Genomic DNA, 16165 nt, shown 5'->3' on the forward strand with positions numbered 1-16165 from the left:
CAACCCCTTGAAGTAGAGCTAGTGCCCCCATCCTGAACTGCAACCAAGCCATCTCACCCAGCCTGAATCCTGCTCTGTAGTGAACTGTCTCACTGGTGCCACCTACTGGAAACGGCTGCCTATGAGTCATGTCCCCTAAGCTGCGTCCAAGGTATCTCCCTCAGCCAGTCAGACTCCTACCCCATACTGATGAGGGGCAAACACCCCAAAACAGCTGTCTGAGCATGGTTATTTGGCCTGGAAACTTCCCTTGACACGTTCCAAGACTTACTGTATTTTCCTGCGTATAAGACTAATTTTTAACACATGAAAATCTTCTCAAAGGTCGTGGGTCATCTTATACGCTGTGTGTCGTTTTTTATGCCGGTATACGGTGTGCTGAAACTTACTTCCTAGCCGGACTGGAGAAGCTGTCCTTCTCCAGCTTCAGGGACAGGCGCCCTCTAGCTGAGCCACTGTGCGCTGCATCCCTGCCACCCGCTCCTGAAACAGCCCCTGATCTCAGTGGTTTTCTCCTGCCGGCAGTATCACATTGTGTACATACAGTACAGCACCAGTATCTGTACATACAGTACAGCACCAGTATCTGTACATACAGTACAGCACCGGTATCTGTACATACAGTACAGCACCGGTATCTGTACATACAGTACAGCACCGGTATCTGTACATACAGTACAGCACCGGTATCTGTACATACAGTACAGCACCGGTATCTGTACATACAGTACAGCACCAGTATCGGTACACACAGTACAGCACCGGTATCTGTACATACAGTACAGCACCGGTATCTGTACACACAGTCCAGCACCGGTATCTGTACACACAGTCCAGCACCGGTATCTGTACACACAGTACAGCACCGGTATCTGTACACACAGTCCAGCACCGGTATCTGTACACACAGTCCAGCACCGGTATCTGTACACACAGTCCAGCACCGGTATCTGTACACACAGTCCAGCACCGGTATCTGTACACACAGTACAGCACCGGTATCTGTACACACAGTACAGCACCGGTATCTGTACACACAGTACAGCACCAGTATCTGTACATACAGTACAGCACCGGTATCGGTACACACAGTACAGCACCGGTATCTGTACATACAGTACAGCACCGGTATCTGTACACACAGTCCAGCACCGGTATCTGTACACACAGTCCAGCACCGGTATCTGTACACACAGTACAGCACCGGTATCTGTACACACAGTACAGCACCGGTATCTGTACACACAGTACAGCACCGGTATCTGTACATACAGTACAGCACCGGTATCTGTACATACAGTACAGCACCGGTATCTGTACACACAGTCCAGCACCGGTATCTGTACACACAGTCCAGCACCGGTATCTGTACACACAGTCCAGCACCGGTATCTGTACACACAGTCCAGCACCGGTATCTGTACACACAGTCCAGCACCGGTATCTGTACACACAGTCCAGCACCGGTATCTGTACACACAGTCCAGCACCGGTATCTGTACACACAGTCCAGCACCGGTATCTGTACACACAGTCCAGCACCGGTATCTGTACACACAGTCCAGCACCGGTATCTGTACACACAGTCCAGCACCGGTATCTGTACACACAGTCCAGCACCGGTATCTGTACACACAGTCCAGCACCGGTATCTGTACACACAGTCCAGCACCGGTATCTGTACACACAGTCCAGCACCGGTATCTGTACACACAGTCCAGCACCGGTATCTGTACACACAGTCCAGCACCGGTATCTGTACACACAGTCCAGCACCGGTATCTGTACACACAGTCCAGCACCGGTATCTGTACACACAGTCCAGCACCGGTATCTGTACACACAGTCCAGCACCGGTATCTGTACACACAGTCCAGCACCGGTATCTGTACACACAGTACAGCACCGGTATCTGTACACACAGTACAGCACCGGTATCTGTACACACAGTCCAGCACCGGTATCTGTACACACAGTCCAGCACCGGTATCTGTACACACAGTCCAGCACCGGTATCTGTACACACAGTCCAGCACCGGTATCTGTACACACAGTACAGCACCGGTATCTGTACACACAGTCCAGCACCGGTATCTGTACACACAGTCCAGCACCGGTATAGGTACACACAGTACAGCACCGGTATCTGTACACACAGTACAGCACCGGTATCTGTACACACAGTCCAGCACCGGTATCTGTACACACAGTCCAGCACCGGTATCTGTACACACAGTCCAGCACCGGTATCTGTACACACAGTCCAGCACCGGTATCTGTACACACAGTACAGCACCGGTATCTGTACACACAGTCCAGCACCGGTATCTGTACACACAGTACAGCACCGGTATCTGTACACACAGTCCAGCACCGGTATCTGTACACACAGTCCAGCACCGGTATCTGTACACACAGTCCAGCACCGGTATCTGTACACACAGTCCAGCACCGGTATCTGTACACACAGTCCAGCACCGGTATCTGTACACACAGTCCAGCACCGGTATCTGTACACACAGTCCAGCACCGGTATCTGTACACACAGTCCAGCACCGGTATCTGTACACACAGTCCCTTACAAGTCCAGCACCGGTATCTGTACACAACAGTCCAGCACCGTATCTGTACACACAGTCCAGCACCGGTATCTGTACACACAGTCCAGCACCGGTATCTGTACACACAGTCCAGCACCGGTATCTGTACACACAGTCCAGCACCGGTATCTGTACACACAGTCCCAGCACCGGTATCTGTACACACAGTCCAGCACCGGTATCTGTACACACAGTCCAGCACCGGTATCTGTACACACAGTAACAGCACCGGTATCTGTACACACAGTCCAGCACCGGTATCTGTACACACAGTCCAGCACGGTATCTGTACACACGTCCAGCACCGGTATCTGTACACACAGTCCAGCACCGGTATCTGTACACACAGTACAGTACCGGTATCTGTACACACAGTCCAGCACCGGTATCTGTACACACAGTACAGCACCGGTATCTGTACACACAGTCCAGCACCGGTATCTGTACACACAGTCCAGCACCGGTATCTGTACACACAGTCCAGCACCGGTATCTGTACACACAGTCCAGCACCGGTATCTGTACACACAGTCCAGCACCGGTATCTGTACACACAGTCCAGCACCGGTATCTGTACACACAGTCCAGCACCGGTATCTGTACACACAGTACAGCACCGGTATCTGTACACACAGTACAGCACCGGTATCTGTACACACAGTACAGCACCGGTATCTGTACACACAGTCCAGCACCGGTATCTGTACACACAGTCCAGCACCGGTATCTGTACACACAGTCCAGCACCGGTATCTGTACACACAGTCCAGCACCGGTATCTGTACACACAGTCCAGCACCGGTATCTGTACACACAGTCCAGCACCGGTATCTGTACACACAGTCCAGCACCGGTATCTGTACACACAGTCCAGCACCGGTATCTGTACACACAGTCCAGCACCGGTATCTGTACACACAGTCCAGCACCGGTATCTGTACACACAGTCCAGCACCGGTATCTGTACACACAGTACAGCACCGGTATCTGTACACACAGTCCAGCACCGGTATCTGTACACACAGTCCAGCACCGGTATCTGTACACACAGTCCAGCACCGGTATCTGTACACACAGTACAGCACCGGTATCTGTACACACAGTACAGCACCGGTATCTGTACACACAGTCCAGCACCGGTATCTGTACACACAGTCCAGCACCGGTATCTGTACACACAGTCCAGCACCGGTATCTGTACACACAGTACAGCACCGGTATCTGTACACACAGTACAGCACCGGTATCTGTACACACAGTCCAGCACCGGTATCTGTACACACAGTCCAGCACCGGTATAGGTACACACAGTCCAGCACCGGTATCTGTACACACAGTCCAGCACCGGTATCTGTACACACAGTCCAGCACCGGTATCTGTACACACAGTACAGTATACAAATGGCTAACAGTCAAGACCCCATCATGGCTCTACCAGCAAGAAGAAAGAAATATGAAGCCAGTTTCAAATTTAAAGTTGTAAACTTTGCCAGGGAACATAATAACTGCGCTGCTGCAAGACCATATGGAGTAACAGAAAAGATGGTTCGGGACTGGAAAGCAAATGAAGAAGCATTAAAGAGTATGCCAAGGGGTAAGTGTGCATTAAGGAGAGGCACCCCACATTGGCCAGAACTCGAAAAACTGCACAACAATTACCTGCAGATCTTGATGCCAAAGTAAATGTTGTTGGAGGGGTAGTCTTATATGGCGAGAATAGCCCAAACCCTATATTTTAACTGGAAAAGTTGGGGGTTGTCTCATACACCCAGTCGTCTTACACGCCGGAAAATACGGTATTTAAAAAACATGGACATTGACTTATAGAGAGCCATTTCCAGAAGGTGGCGCTAGAGGGACACATCTTTGTCTCTGGAAATTACTGCTTTGCATATACAATTCCCACTGAAATTGGTGATCTGCCCATGTAATGCAGGATGTGCTGGGTCCGCCAGAGAAAAAGACACTCTTTGGGTCGTGACTGGGGGACCCACTTCATTAAAGGGGTTATCTCATGACTAATGTAAAAAATAAGCAACAGACATCATATAATACATGACAATCTCGTTCTAACAAAGCTAGAACCAGCCCTGCACCTCACATGGATCCAGAGATCTCCACATTCATTGCTCTGCTTGATTTATATCAATCTGACAGCTACGGGGGAGTGTCTTTTCTGCTGCAGCTCAGGGGGCGTGTCTCAGCTCTCCCTATCACAGCTCAGGAGGCGTGTCTCAGCTCTCCCTATCACAGCTAAGGGGCGTGTCTCAGCTCTCCCTATCACAGCTCAGGAGGCAGATGATGGATGAAACTGAGCATGTGCAGCCATCTCAGTGAGCAGGACAAAGAAATAAGAAAAAAGCAAACAGCAGGTGGCGCCATACAGATACATTTTATGGAATTACACAGTGTCCATGCAAAATTTTTAATTACATGCAATTACAAAAGTGTTTCCCTGCAGCGCCACCACAGGGGAAATGAAGAATTGTAAAGTGCTAATTCAAATGAATGGGGGGTTGTCTGTGTAACACAGGGCAGGACATTCAGAGCGACAGATAACACTGTAGACAAAGAGACGAGTATCCTGAGCAATGGACCCTCCGACACCTTCAACAAGGTCTATGACGATGGGTTTTATACACTGGATAATCCATTTAATTTTTACTCTCTTTAAGGGATTGTCTTTAGAAGATAACCCCAGGCAATATCACCTGTTTAGTCATTCAGATGTCGCATGGGGAGATCTGCGCTCCGCTCTGACACACTAGAAGAGCCGTCCTTTCCATGGACTAGAAATGACACCTCCACCTTGGTGATAGGCCAGTAAAATCCCTGTTGTCAGTGTAGAGTTCCCCTTTAACTTGATGCATGAGGGGATTTCTGTGCTTTCTTGTCGATTGAGAAGTGGTCCCTGTGTCTGACCTTTCCCCTCGCTGTACAGGTGGAGGCCGAGGCTGTCAATCGCTCCATCACCATCGCCAACCAGACCAACTGCCCGCTCTACATCACCAAGGTGATGAGCAAAAGCTCAGCTGAAGTGATCGCACAGTCCAGGAAAAAAGGTGCGTTCTGACGGCACGAGCTCGCCGATGCATTAAAGGAGTTCTCCAGGCTTTTATGAAAATCTCAGATCCTGTGGAGCAAAGATTGTTTTCCCTGCGCTTACCCCTCAGTCACGCTCCCAATGCTGCCGTCTCCTCTGCGCTTGGACCGGCTGCAGACTCTGACCGGATGTGTCCCTGAGTCTCCCTCTTCAGCTGCATTTACATTATGGAGGTGGACAGGAAGACTCGGGGAGAGATCCGGCCCTGAGCGGAAGAGCCTGCACCCTGTCCAAGCGCAATATGGCAGCATTGGGAGCGTGACTGAGGGCTAAGCGGATCTCTCCTCCACAGGGTCTGAAGGCTCTGAGATTTTCATAAAATCCCAAAGAACCCATTTAAATGTGGACATGTAACCCCTTAATGACCACCATTATGCCTTTTAGGATGTTCATTAAGGAGTCCTATTCTACAGTCAGCATTTCATATGCTGGTGTTAAAGGGGTTGGCCCCTCTCACATATTGGTGGTATATCACTAGGGTATGCCACCAATGTCAGATAGGTGCAGGTCCCAGAGGTGAAACCCGCAGCTATCTCTAGAACTGGGTCCCCAAAGTGAATGAGGGTGCACCATGCAAGGGTGGCTAGCCGCCCTCTATTCAGTGCTATGGGAGTGGGGTGAGCTAAAACTCCCATAGGGGTAAATAGAGTGGTGGGCGAGCTTGCCTGGTGCGCTCTCCTTTCACTTCTATGGGAGTAGCCGAGCACGCTTGTAAATCCCATAGAAATGAATGGAGAGCATGTCATGCATGTGTGGTGCAGCCTCCTTCCCCTTGGGGACCCTGTTCTAGAGATAGCACCCATTTGACACTGGTGGCATATCATAGCGATATACCACCCAATGTGTGAGATGGGCCAACCCTGTATATGAAGCGCCGATCTACTAGGGAACCTGGTACCTGGTTTGGGGCCACTAAACAACCTGCACATGATACAGCTGGGGTTTCGGGTCTCGTACCTGCACATAGCCAACCCATCTGTCCACAAAAAACAAGTAAATCATATTCCAACATCGGGGAAAGAGTCCTGGACCCTTCTTCAGTGGAATCAGGTGCATGCTCCCTATACCGATGAAGCTGAGACGGTACACCTTGCTCTGCTGTGCATGCGCTGCTCATCGGGTACATGCGCCGTCCTTAGCTTCTTCAGTTTGTCCTATAGAGACATGGAATACAATGCTTTACCGTTCAGGATAATGATATTACATTGTAAGCTGAAAATAATGACGTTAACCAGTAGGGCATCTGTCAGCAGGATCAACCCTGTTAAACTACTCACAATGCCTGGTAGGGCTGCCCCAGCTGATTAAAAACATACATTTCTTCTGCCAATCCGGAAAACTAAGTGTTTTTAAAATTATGTAAATTAGGGCTTAAGTGCACCAAGGGTTTGCCTTAGCTACTTAGTGCACCTTAGCTCCTCTTCTCTGCTTCGCCAGACACTCCCTCTCCATCTGGACACCCCATCCTGCTAATTAAGTGGAAACATAGCGGAGAAGCTAAGGTCCATCGAGTGCCTAAGGCCTAATTTGCGTTATGCCATCAGTGTCTGTTCTGCAGGGGTCTGACACCCCGCACCCCCGCCAAAAATTTTCTGTGTAGCTCCGGCACCGGGACTATAGCTCCATCGATTGTACAGTGGACAGAGCTGGTAACTGCAGCTCTGCTCCCACTGAAATGAATGGTAACTGTCCACAATGTCGCCAGGACTACTCCAAAAGAGGTGATCAGCAGAGGTGCGGGGTGTCAGATCGGGTATTAAGGGCCTCTTCTGAGGATAGGCAATCAATAATAAAATCCTAGACTACTGTTTTAAAGCAATTGTCTGACTTCTCTAATAGGGAGGGAAACCACTGACCAGTCCAGAAGGAAAATCACTCAATGCACCAATGTAATGCCCCCATTCCAGATAATTGAGGGTAGTCCTGAGCCAAGGACTCTTCTCCATTATCATTCCAGTTGTTAGGTTCAGTTCATGTCAGAAGATGACCTGATCGGAGTCTTGGAGCTTGGTCCACTTCTAAGTAGAGGTTACCCATGCCCAACCCAAACCTTTCAGGCTGATTTGGAGAATTCTTTCACGGGACGGCTCCCGGCTGTAGATGAATGAGAGCCGCAAGCCGTTCCTTTTTGGAAATCAGCAGGGGTTTGAGGTGGTGGACCATGACTGATATCACAAGTTCCCTTTATTGCAGACGTTTTCCCATGACCTCAGCAGATTCACGTGTGTGAGATTTGGCTAAACTAATGAGGTTTCTCTATTCACAGGTGCGGTTGTCTATGGAGAGCCCATTACTGCGAGTTTGGGCATTGATGGTTCTCACTACTGGAGCAAAAATTGGGCAAAAGCTGCAGCTTTTGTCACATCTCCTCCTCTGAGCCCTGATCCTAGTACTCCTGATTTTCTCAACTCTCTGCTTGCCTGGTGAGTGCTACCAGTCCACGTGGTATGGAACTGAGGTCTCTGCTGAGGTTCCTTGTGGTCTTGGAGAGGTGGTTGGGCTGGTGGTTTCACATCTCCCCAACACTTCATGAAACAGTGAGCCAGTCCCCTTAGTCATTGTAGACCTGGATGTTCCACAGGTTGTCCAGGGTTTGATGACCTATGCCTAGAATATGGTGGGGGTCCGACACAGATCAGCTGATCGGGAGTAGCTTGTGCGCAGGAGACAGGGGATGGAGCTGTGTAGTTCTGTTGCTACTCCCGATCAGCTGATCTGTGTTGGGTGTAGGGTGTCGGACCGATGTGATATTGATGATCAGCCCCAAATCCCAGACAACCCCTTAAAGAGGTATGACTTAAAGGGCTACTTGGGTCTTGGAAGGATAATGTTTGTTCTGCCTTTTCCAGTGGTGACCTGCAGGTCTGCGGGAGTGCACATTGCACTTTTAATACGGCTCAAAAAGCTGTTGGAAAAGACAATTTTACACTCATCCCAGAGGGGACCAATGGAACAGAGGAGAGGATGAGCATCGTCTGGGACCGAGCTGTGGTGGGTATACAGAGCTGGATGAGAGCAGAGCGTATAGCCTAGGAGATATGATGAGATCTTATGGACAGGCGGGTGTTGGCGCAAAGACTTGGACAAAATGAATCTTAAAGGGCTTGTCTAAGATTTTCTAAAAACTGTCATAGTGTAATGACACTTAAATGTGCGCCGCTCCGATCCCTGCGTCATGTGCTGCTCATCATTCACATGACTGTTGCGGCCAGTCACTAGCCGCAGTGGTCATGTGCCATTCACAGTCTTTTGACTACAGCGGTCACGTGTATGATGAATGGCACATGACCACTGCAGGAACGGGAGTAGCAGTCCATTTAAAGGGTGACTTTTTCTTAATTGCTGGGGTTTTCCAGGACCCCCAAAAATGTGTTAAATGTCTTAATATTTTGAAATAATAAAAATTAAAAAAAAGCCTTACTCGTGTTCAATCCCCTGCCGCTCAGGCAGTCACAGACCTCCCCGTTCATGTGAGGTAGTGAGGTACATCATGGCTGTAGCAAGACCAGTGCTGCATCGAGGATGTACTCAACTAACTTGTCTGTTACATTGCTGGCTGTCAGAAGGGGAAGGAAACTGACTGGGATTTTTCCAGAGACTATATTTATGGCTGCTAGAAGGAGAAAGAGGCTACATTAACATCTATCAGATGGGGAGCAGACTGACTTGGAACTTACTTTAGATTATTTTTATGGCTGCCCGAGGGGGAAGGAGACTGAGTGAGGAACTTACTTACTATTTACAGCTGCCAGGGGATGTAGGAGACTGACTAGGAATTTACTGTGGATTATATTTATACCTGTCCTTTGGGAACGAGACTAAGTGAGGAACTTACCGGAGATTTTATTTACAGCTGCCAGAGGATGTAGGAGACTGACTAGGAAGTTACTGTGGATTATATTAATGGCTGGCCGAGAGGGAAAGCGACTGAATGAGAAACTTACTGGGGCCTTTATTGACAGCTTCCAGAGGATGAAGAAGATTGACTGGGAACTTACTGGGGGTTATATTTATGGCTACTATATATTGAAGGTGGTGGTGTGGACTAAGGGGAAAAACATAGAAGTACCTGCACTGGGTTTTAGGAATTACAAACTAGAAAATAGGGAACTGGGTAAAAAAAGACAAGGAAAAATAATAATCTGAAAACAATGTAAGGCCACTTTCACATCTGCGCTTTCACTTTCCGCTATTGAGATCCGTCATATGGTGACAAAACTGAACGAAATGGAACACACCAGAATGCGTTCCGTTTGGCTGTGTCCCCATCACTGACAGAATAATGCTGCGCCGCTATGTGGTGCGGTGCAAGAAGGATCGTCCTAACACAATGTAAGTGGCGGATCCGTTTTCTCTGAAACAATAGAAAACGGATCCGTCCCCTATTGACTTACCATGGTTTTAGAGACGGATCTGTCTTGGCTATTTTAGAGAGACTACAACCGGATCCGTTCATAACGGATGCAGACGGTTGTCATATCGTAACGGAAGCATTTTTGCTGATCCATGACGGGGCCATCAAAAAACGCTACCGTGAAAGTAGCCTAAAGCAGTTCAAAGTTCTGATACTGTATTTAGACATAAAGCAATTTCTGTCAAATTCAATGTAGTCAAGGAGACGAATGAAGACTGACATATGAACAGCTTTTGTTGTATTTGACTCTCAGTAGTGCAGTCTCAGGCTTTGGGCCTGTAACTTTAACCAAGCCGATCTCAGGATAGTATTAGGATATAAAATGTTTTTCACATTTTATATACACTAGAGAATTTTCCAGTTTTCTTCTAGTACATCTGCAGTATAGTATCAGAAGTGTGGGTTCCTGAGCTAAAGTGTTGTTTTTTTTGTCTTTTTAGGTTACTGGGAAAATGGATGAAAACCAGTTTGTTGCCGTCACCAGTACCAACGCTGCCAAGATCTTCAACTTGTACCCCAGAAAAGGCCGCATTGCAGTGGGATCTGATGCTGATTTGGTGATCTGGGACCCAGATAGCATAAGGACAGTCTCAGCCAAGACTCACAACAGTGTAAGTGTTTCAGATTTCCAGTGGAAGCAGGTGGTCCTAGTTTTCACAGTCCTTGACTTTCACTGTATCTCGTTGCAGTCTGTGGAGTATAATATCTTTGAAGGAATGGAGTGCCGCGGAGGTCCTCTGGTGGTGATTAGCCAAGGAAAGATCGTTCTGGAAGATGGCACTCTCCACGTCACCGAGGGATCTGGACGGTACATCCCCAGGAAACCATTCCCGGACTACGTGTACAAGAGGATCAAGGCCCGAAGCAGGGTGGGTGTTTTTATAATGAGCTCCTTGGGGGCGTGGCCTTATTTGTCAGCATTTAGTATTGTTTTTTTTCATCCCCGCCTTCCAGGGGATATACATCTTTTGGACATATTTTTAGGGATTAATTTTTAGTGTGGCAGAAATGACATGTTAGCGTTATTCTGCTGGTCGGTACGATTACAGCAATACCAAATTTATATAGTTTTTTTTACATTTCACTACTTTGGCACACACGCAAAAATCTATTAAAATTCTTTTGTTTTTAGATCATCATTTTCAGAGAGCCATAACTTATTTAATGTTGACGTCGACAGAGCTGTGTGAGTTTTTTTTATTTTTGTGGGATAAGCAGATGTCTTCATGGGTATCATTTGGGGTGCATGCAACTTTTTTTTTACTTTTATTGTATGTTTTTGGGAGGTGGGATGGTAAAAAAGCCATTCTCGTGTCTTTTAAGGCGAAGGAGAAATAATGTGATTATTTCATAGTACTGGTCCTTGCAGATGTGACAATAGCAAGTTTTTTGTTTGTTTTTAACTTTTTCAGATTTTTGGACATAATATTTTTTTTTTCTTTGCAGGGAGTCTGTCACCACATTTGAGCATATTAGACTGATCAAATAGCGTTATATGTGCCACCGAGAACTTAAAAACGGTACCTTTGTTGTATCTAATGGAGTTTTCTTTCAGCCAAAAATGATCTTATAAGATTCTGTAAATGCGCCCTCTCAAGTGCCCAGGGCGGTGTCTCAATCGTCCGAGCCCCAGGCAGCACCTCCTCAACGGCTCATAACCCCGCCCTCCGTGTGCCTCTGCCCGCCCGTTTACTCTCCTCCTCTCTCCTTTTCCACTGCGGCTGCGCGGTCAAATTCGTAGCGGGCGCAGTGGAAAAGGAGAGAGGAGGAGAGTAAACGGGCGGGCAGAGGCACACGGAGGGCGGGGTTATGAGCCGTTGAGGAGGTGCTGCCTGGGGCTCGGACGATTGAGACGCCGCCCTGGGCACTTGAGAGGGCGCATTTACAGAATCTTAAAAGTTCATTTTTGGCTGAAAGAAAACTCCATTAGATACAACAAAGGTACAGTTTTTAAGTTCTCGGTGGCACATATAACGCTATTTGATCAGTCTAATATGCTCAAATGTGGTGACAGACTCCCTTTAATGTTTTTTATTTTTTACATTCCAATAGGGAAGTTGACCATGTATGAACTTGATAGCTCATACTAGACGGACACGCTTCTGTACTGCAGTGTATTAAGCTTATCAGAATAAAACTGATAGGCATCCTGTTGGTCCCTGCCTTTAGTAGGGAGTAACACGTGCACTAAGATAGCAAATCTTGGGGGTCGCCAACCTCTTGGGGGCCACAAACCCTTTAGGACAGTGCCCAATATGTATGACACATATTTTTCTTTACACCATTAAATAGCAATGGAGATCTGTGGACTAGGTCTGAGATTGTGTGGAACCTAATGCTGCTAGGCTCCACAGCCTTTTTGATCAGGTAATTTGTAGGGTCCCAACTCGCAGATCCCCTCTGATATTTTCACTTGTATCTGTGACAGAAAATAATTTATACTGGGGATTCTCATTTGATGGCTTTTGGAAGACGAGAAGCAAAACCAGTGTTTTATTCATAGGGAGAAAACGGTGATCTGTCATGGAAGAAAAGTGATAGGCCATCAGTTCTTGATCGTGAGGAACCTTGTGGATCATGAGGCCATTGGAGCAGCGTACATATGTGGACGTGCCTGGTACTTCAGCTCAGGCCATTGACTTGAAAAGGGCTGAGCTGCAATATCAGACCTCTGGTCGGCACTTGGGCACTACTTTAGTGCCTAACGTACTGAGAGTTGATGCGGTGATGAAAAGCAATAGACTGGTCACTTTGGTAGCTTCTAGGATGACTTCCTCATGATGACAGAGCATGATCATAAAGAAAAGAAAAAGAGTGGGTTTGATCTTTGCATGGTTCTAGGGTCACCTCACATGAATGTTTTTCATGTGGTCTTGTAAAACCTCCAGGAGTAGAAGATGCATGGGAAGTGCTTGTAGATTGCGGTGTCTTTTATTAAATGATAAGATATTGTCTCTCCAGCTTGCTGAGCTGCGTGGAGTTCCTCGTGGACTGTACGATGGACCTGTCTGCGAAGTCTCTGTGACTCCAAAAGCAGTAACACCTGCCTCTTCTGCCAAGACGTCACCTGCCAAACAACCTGTGCAGCCCATAAGAAACCTACACCAGTCTGGATTCAGCCTGTCAGGTGAGTTCTTAAAGGACATGAACACCTTTGCACTTATTTTTATTGTTCTGTTGCATAATGCAAAATTAAGTGACTTTCTAAATCATAATTTCCTACCATTTTGCCACAGAGTCTTTGCAACTCCAGTACATAACTGGATGCCCTGCTAATTTAGATCACAGTACACTGCTCCTGTTTCTCCTCCTCCCTTCTCTCAATATGAGAGATAGTAGTGGGGAGGGGAAGGATATTGTAAATGCAGATCAGAAGAGAGAAGAAAGCATCCAAGTCTTCAGGAAGGGCAGATCACACCAGCCAAACTGTATCAGAGTGTGGATAGGGTACAAAACACACACTGCACTGAGAGGGAAATCCCTCATGTTGTGTATCAGTTTACAGAGATAGGAGAAAACCAAAGCTGTACTAATACATGAGAGCTAGTGGAGATGGCAGCATCCTGGACACACCGATATCTCATAGCCAGCAAGTATTACTCAGAAGGAAAAGTCCACATGAGAAATGTCTGAAACTAGGAACAGGTTGTAAACTGCATATCAGGAAGGAACATTAAAGAATGTGATGCTTAGTGCAACTTTTTAAACTCAAGCTAACCACTAAATAAAGATTTTTTTTCCCCCAAAAAAAATGCATATACCACATGGTATACTTTTTTTGGATGCCTCTATATCACATTTCATAGTCGGCTGCAATATTTCATGTAGTAAATAAAAAGACACAGCAGATATCTGCAAGTGGAGGCCAAAATAATATTTTTTTTATAAATGACCAAAATTCAAAGAGAAATATAAATCTATTAGGTATTTGGTGTGACCACCCTTTGCCTTCAAACAGCATTATTTCTACTAGATACCCTTGGACACAGCTTTTTGAAGGAAATTGGAAGAGAGGTTGTTGGAAACAGCTTGGCGGCCTAACCACAGATCTTCTGTGGATGTAGGCTTGCTCAAATCCTTATGTCTCTTCATGTAAACCCTCACGGACTTGATGTTGAGATCAGGGCTTTGTGGGGGCTATATCATCACTTCCAGGACTCCTTGTCCTTCTTTAGGCCTGTTGCCCACGACCGTATGCCCTCCGAGATATACGGTCCGTGAGCGGGTCATATGTCCCGGAGCGGCATTGATCGTGCACACGGGAGCGCACAGCATCATAGATTACAATGATGCTGTGGACAGTCTTGTGAATGACCTGTAACACTAAATGAACTTCCACAACCTCACCTTTGTAGCAGAGTTTGTCTGTTCTGCACTCAGTTTTACATTTCTTTTACAGCTTTTTTGTTTGTTTTAGATAACGATAGTGTTTCAACTTACATATGAAAATGAATATCAAACTTGTTTGGTATAATTGGTTAATCAAACACCTGTATCCTACAAAATCCCTGACTGTCCACCTAGAAGAATTGATGCTGTTTTGAAGGCAGAGGGTGATCTCTCCAAATATTGATTGGATTTTAATCTCTGCTTTGCTTTATTCACTTTGCATTTTGTTGGTTCATAAAGAAAAAAACTATTTTTAAAGCATTATTACTTTACAGTATTTTTTCCACACTTGCTTACACCTTTTGCACAGTACTGTGTGTATAGATAGATAGAAAATCGGAATTGTGTTCAAGGATGTTCAATGTGTGTCTAATACTTTCTATGGTTTTGTTCTTACAGGGGCACAGGTTGATGACAATATTCCTCGTCGCACTACTCAGCGCATTGTGGCGCCTCCCGGTGGCCGTGCCAACATCACCAGTTTAGGCTAGACCCAAACTAAATCTCCTGCCCCATGATTCCGTTCATTTTCCAAGATGAGTTATTTCCAAAAGATTTACAGATTCCTGGCTTTTTTTTTTTTTTATCTTGGGGGCAGTGACTTTTTTTTTTCTAGGAGCAGATACCAACAGTCTAGGAGACACGAGTATGACATCACTCATACACACGTATATGTATGTATATGTACTTCTGTACATATACCTGTAGGTAAGGGATGCCTGCCGCGAGTTCATCACAGGTATCAGTTGGTCTGTTTGCATGTGCGAGGGTATAATCGGGTTAAAAAGTGAGCCCCACAAGACCTGTCCTTCCTAGTGACCATTCACCCCCCTCTTTAACTCGACACCCCTGGTCGTTCTTTTGTACTGACGTGAAAGGTCACCTTGTAGGAAACATCTCAGTCTTGCCACGTTCAGTTTATGGATTTAGGATTATACATCTCTATGAGAAGATAAATCAGTGCTTAGAGTTCGTTTCCATCATCTACTAAACAATCACGTAAATACATTTCACCTATTGTAGTTCAATTTATTTTTAATTGATTTTATAGTAATCAAGGTACTTCCGTTACTTCATCATTACTTACCAACTAATACGCCTCAGAAAGACCTTAATGCAAGACTAAGGCTAGATGACAGCAAAGACCTCCTGCCGAGAACGCCAAATTTTGCAGTTCATGTTGGGTGTAGGTTGTTCAGAGGGGACCTGGGTGCCGACATTGCAGGGTAGATGTTCCATTCAACCAGTTTTTAACCCATTGTGGGATTTGTGGTTGTGTTCCTGAGTGCAGGAGATGTTGTGCTTATGCTAATAAATGTGTCTAGAATGAAAATGTGCTCTCTCCGATGTCTTAAATAGCAAAGAGATAAGTCGTGGGTCCTTTTCCCCCCTGTAAACACTGTGTTATTATTTCTTACCACAGGATCCACTAATAAAATGTTGTGCTTTCAACAAATTCGTCTGGCACCTTACTCATAACTGCACCGTAAATCCATACGTGGTTTGTTTCAAGAAGTCGTACTGTATCTTATGTACATTTTCTGTAGTTCCTTGTTATCAGCCATTAAAGAAGCACTCCCCTTTTTATTTTACCTATATTACTAACCTACAGTGTTCTAGTGTGGTTTGTTATACCTTGACTCAGTTGCATCCATACAT

At 46.3% G+C, this 16165-nt stretch overlaps 1 protein-coding gene across 1 annotated transcript in view; it reads left to right on the top strand.

The window, feature by feature from the left end:
• DPYSL2 (dihydropyrimidinase like 2) overlaps positions 1-15839 on the top strand; it is a 55717-nt gene extending 39878 nt beyond the window's left edge. Inside the window, exons 8-14 of the mRNA XM_044278926.1 lie at positions 5542-5662; positions 7970-8126; positions 8553-8694; positions 10558-10728; positions 10807-10986; positions 13079-13244; positions 14906-15839. Of these exons, the coding sequence (XP_044134861.1) occupies positions 5542-5662; positions 7970-8126; positions 8553-8694; positions 10558-10728; positions 10807-10986; positions 13079-13244; positions 14906-14997 (1029 nt within the window). The 3' untranslated portion in view covers positions 14998-15839. The remainder of the gene's footprint in view (positions 1-5541; positions 5663-7969; positions 8127-8552; positions 8695-10557; positions 10729-10806; positions 10987-13078; positions 13245-14905) is intronic.
• The last annotated feature ends 326 nt before the right edge of the window (positions 15840-16165 follow it).

Source organism: Bufo gargarizans, chromosome 2 (assembly GCF_014858855.1).
Source record: "Bufo gargarizans isolate SCDJY-AF-19 chromosome 2, ASM1485885v1, whole genome shotgun sequence".
In the NCBI taxonomy this organism is placed as follows: domain Eukaryota; kingdom Metazoa; phylum Chordata; class Amphibia; order Anura; family Bufonidae; genus Bufo; species Bufo gargarizans.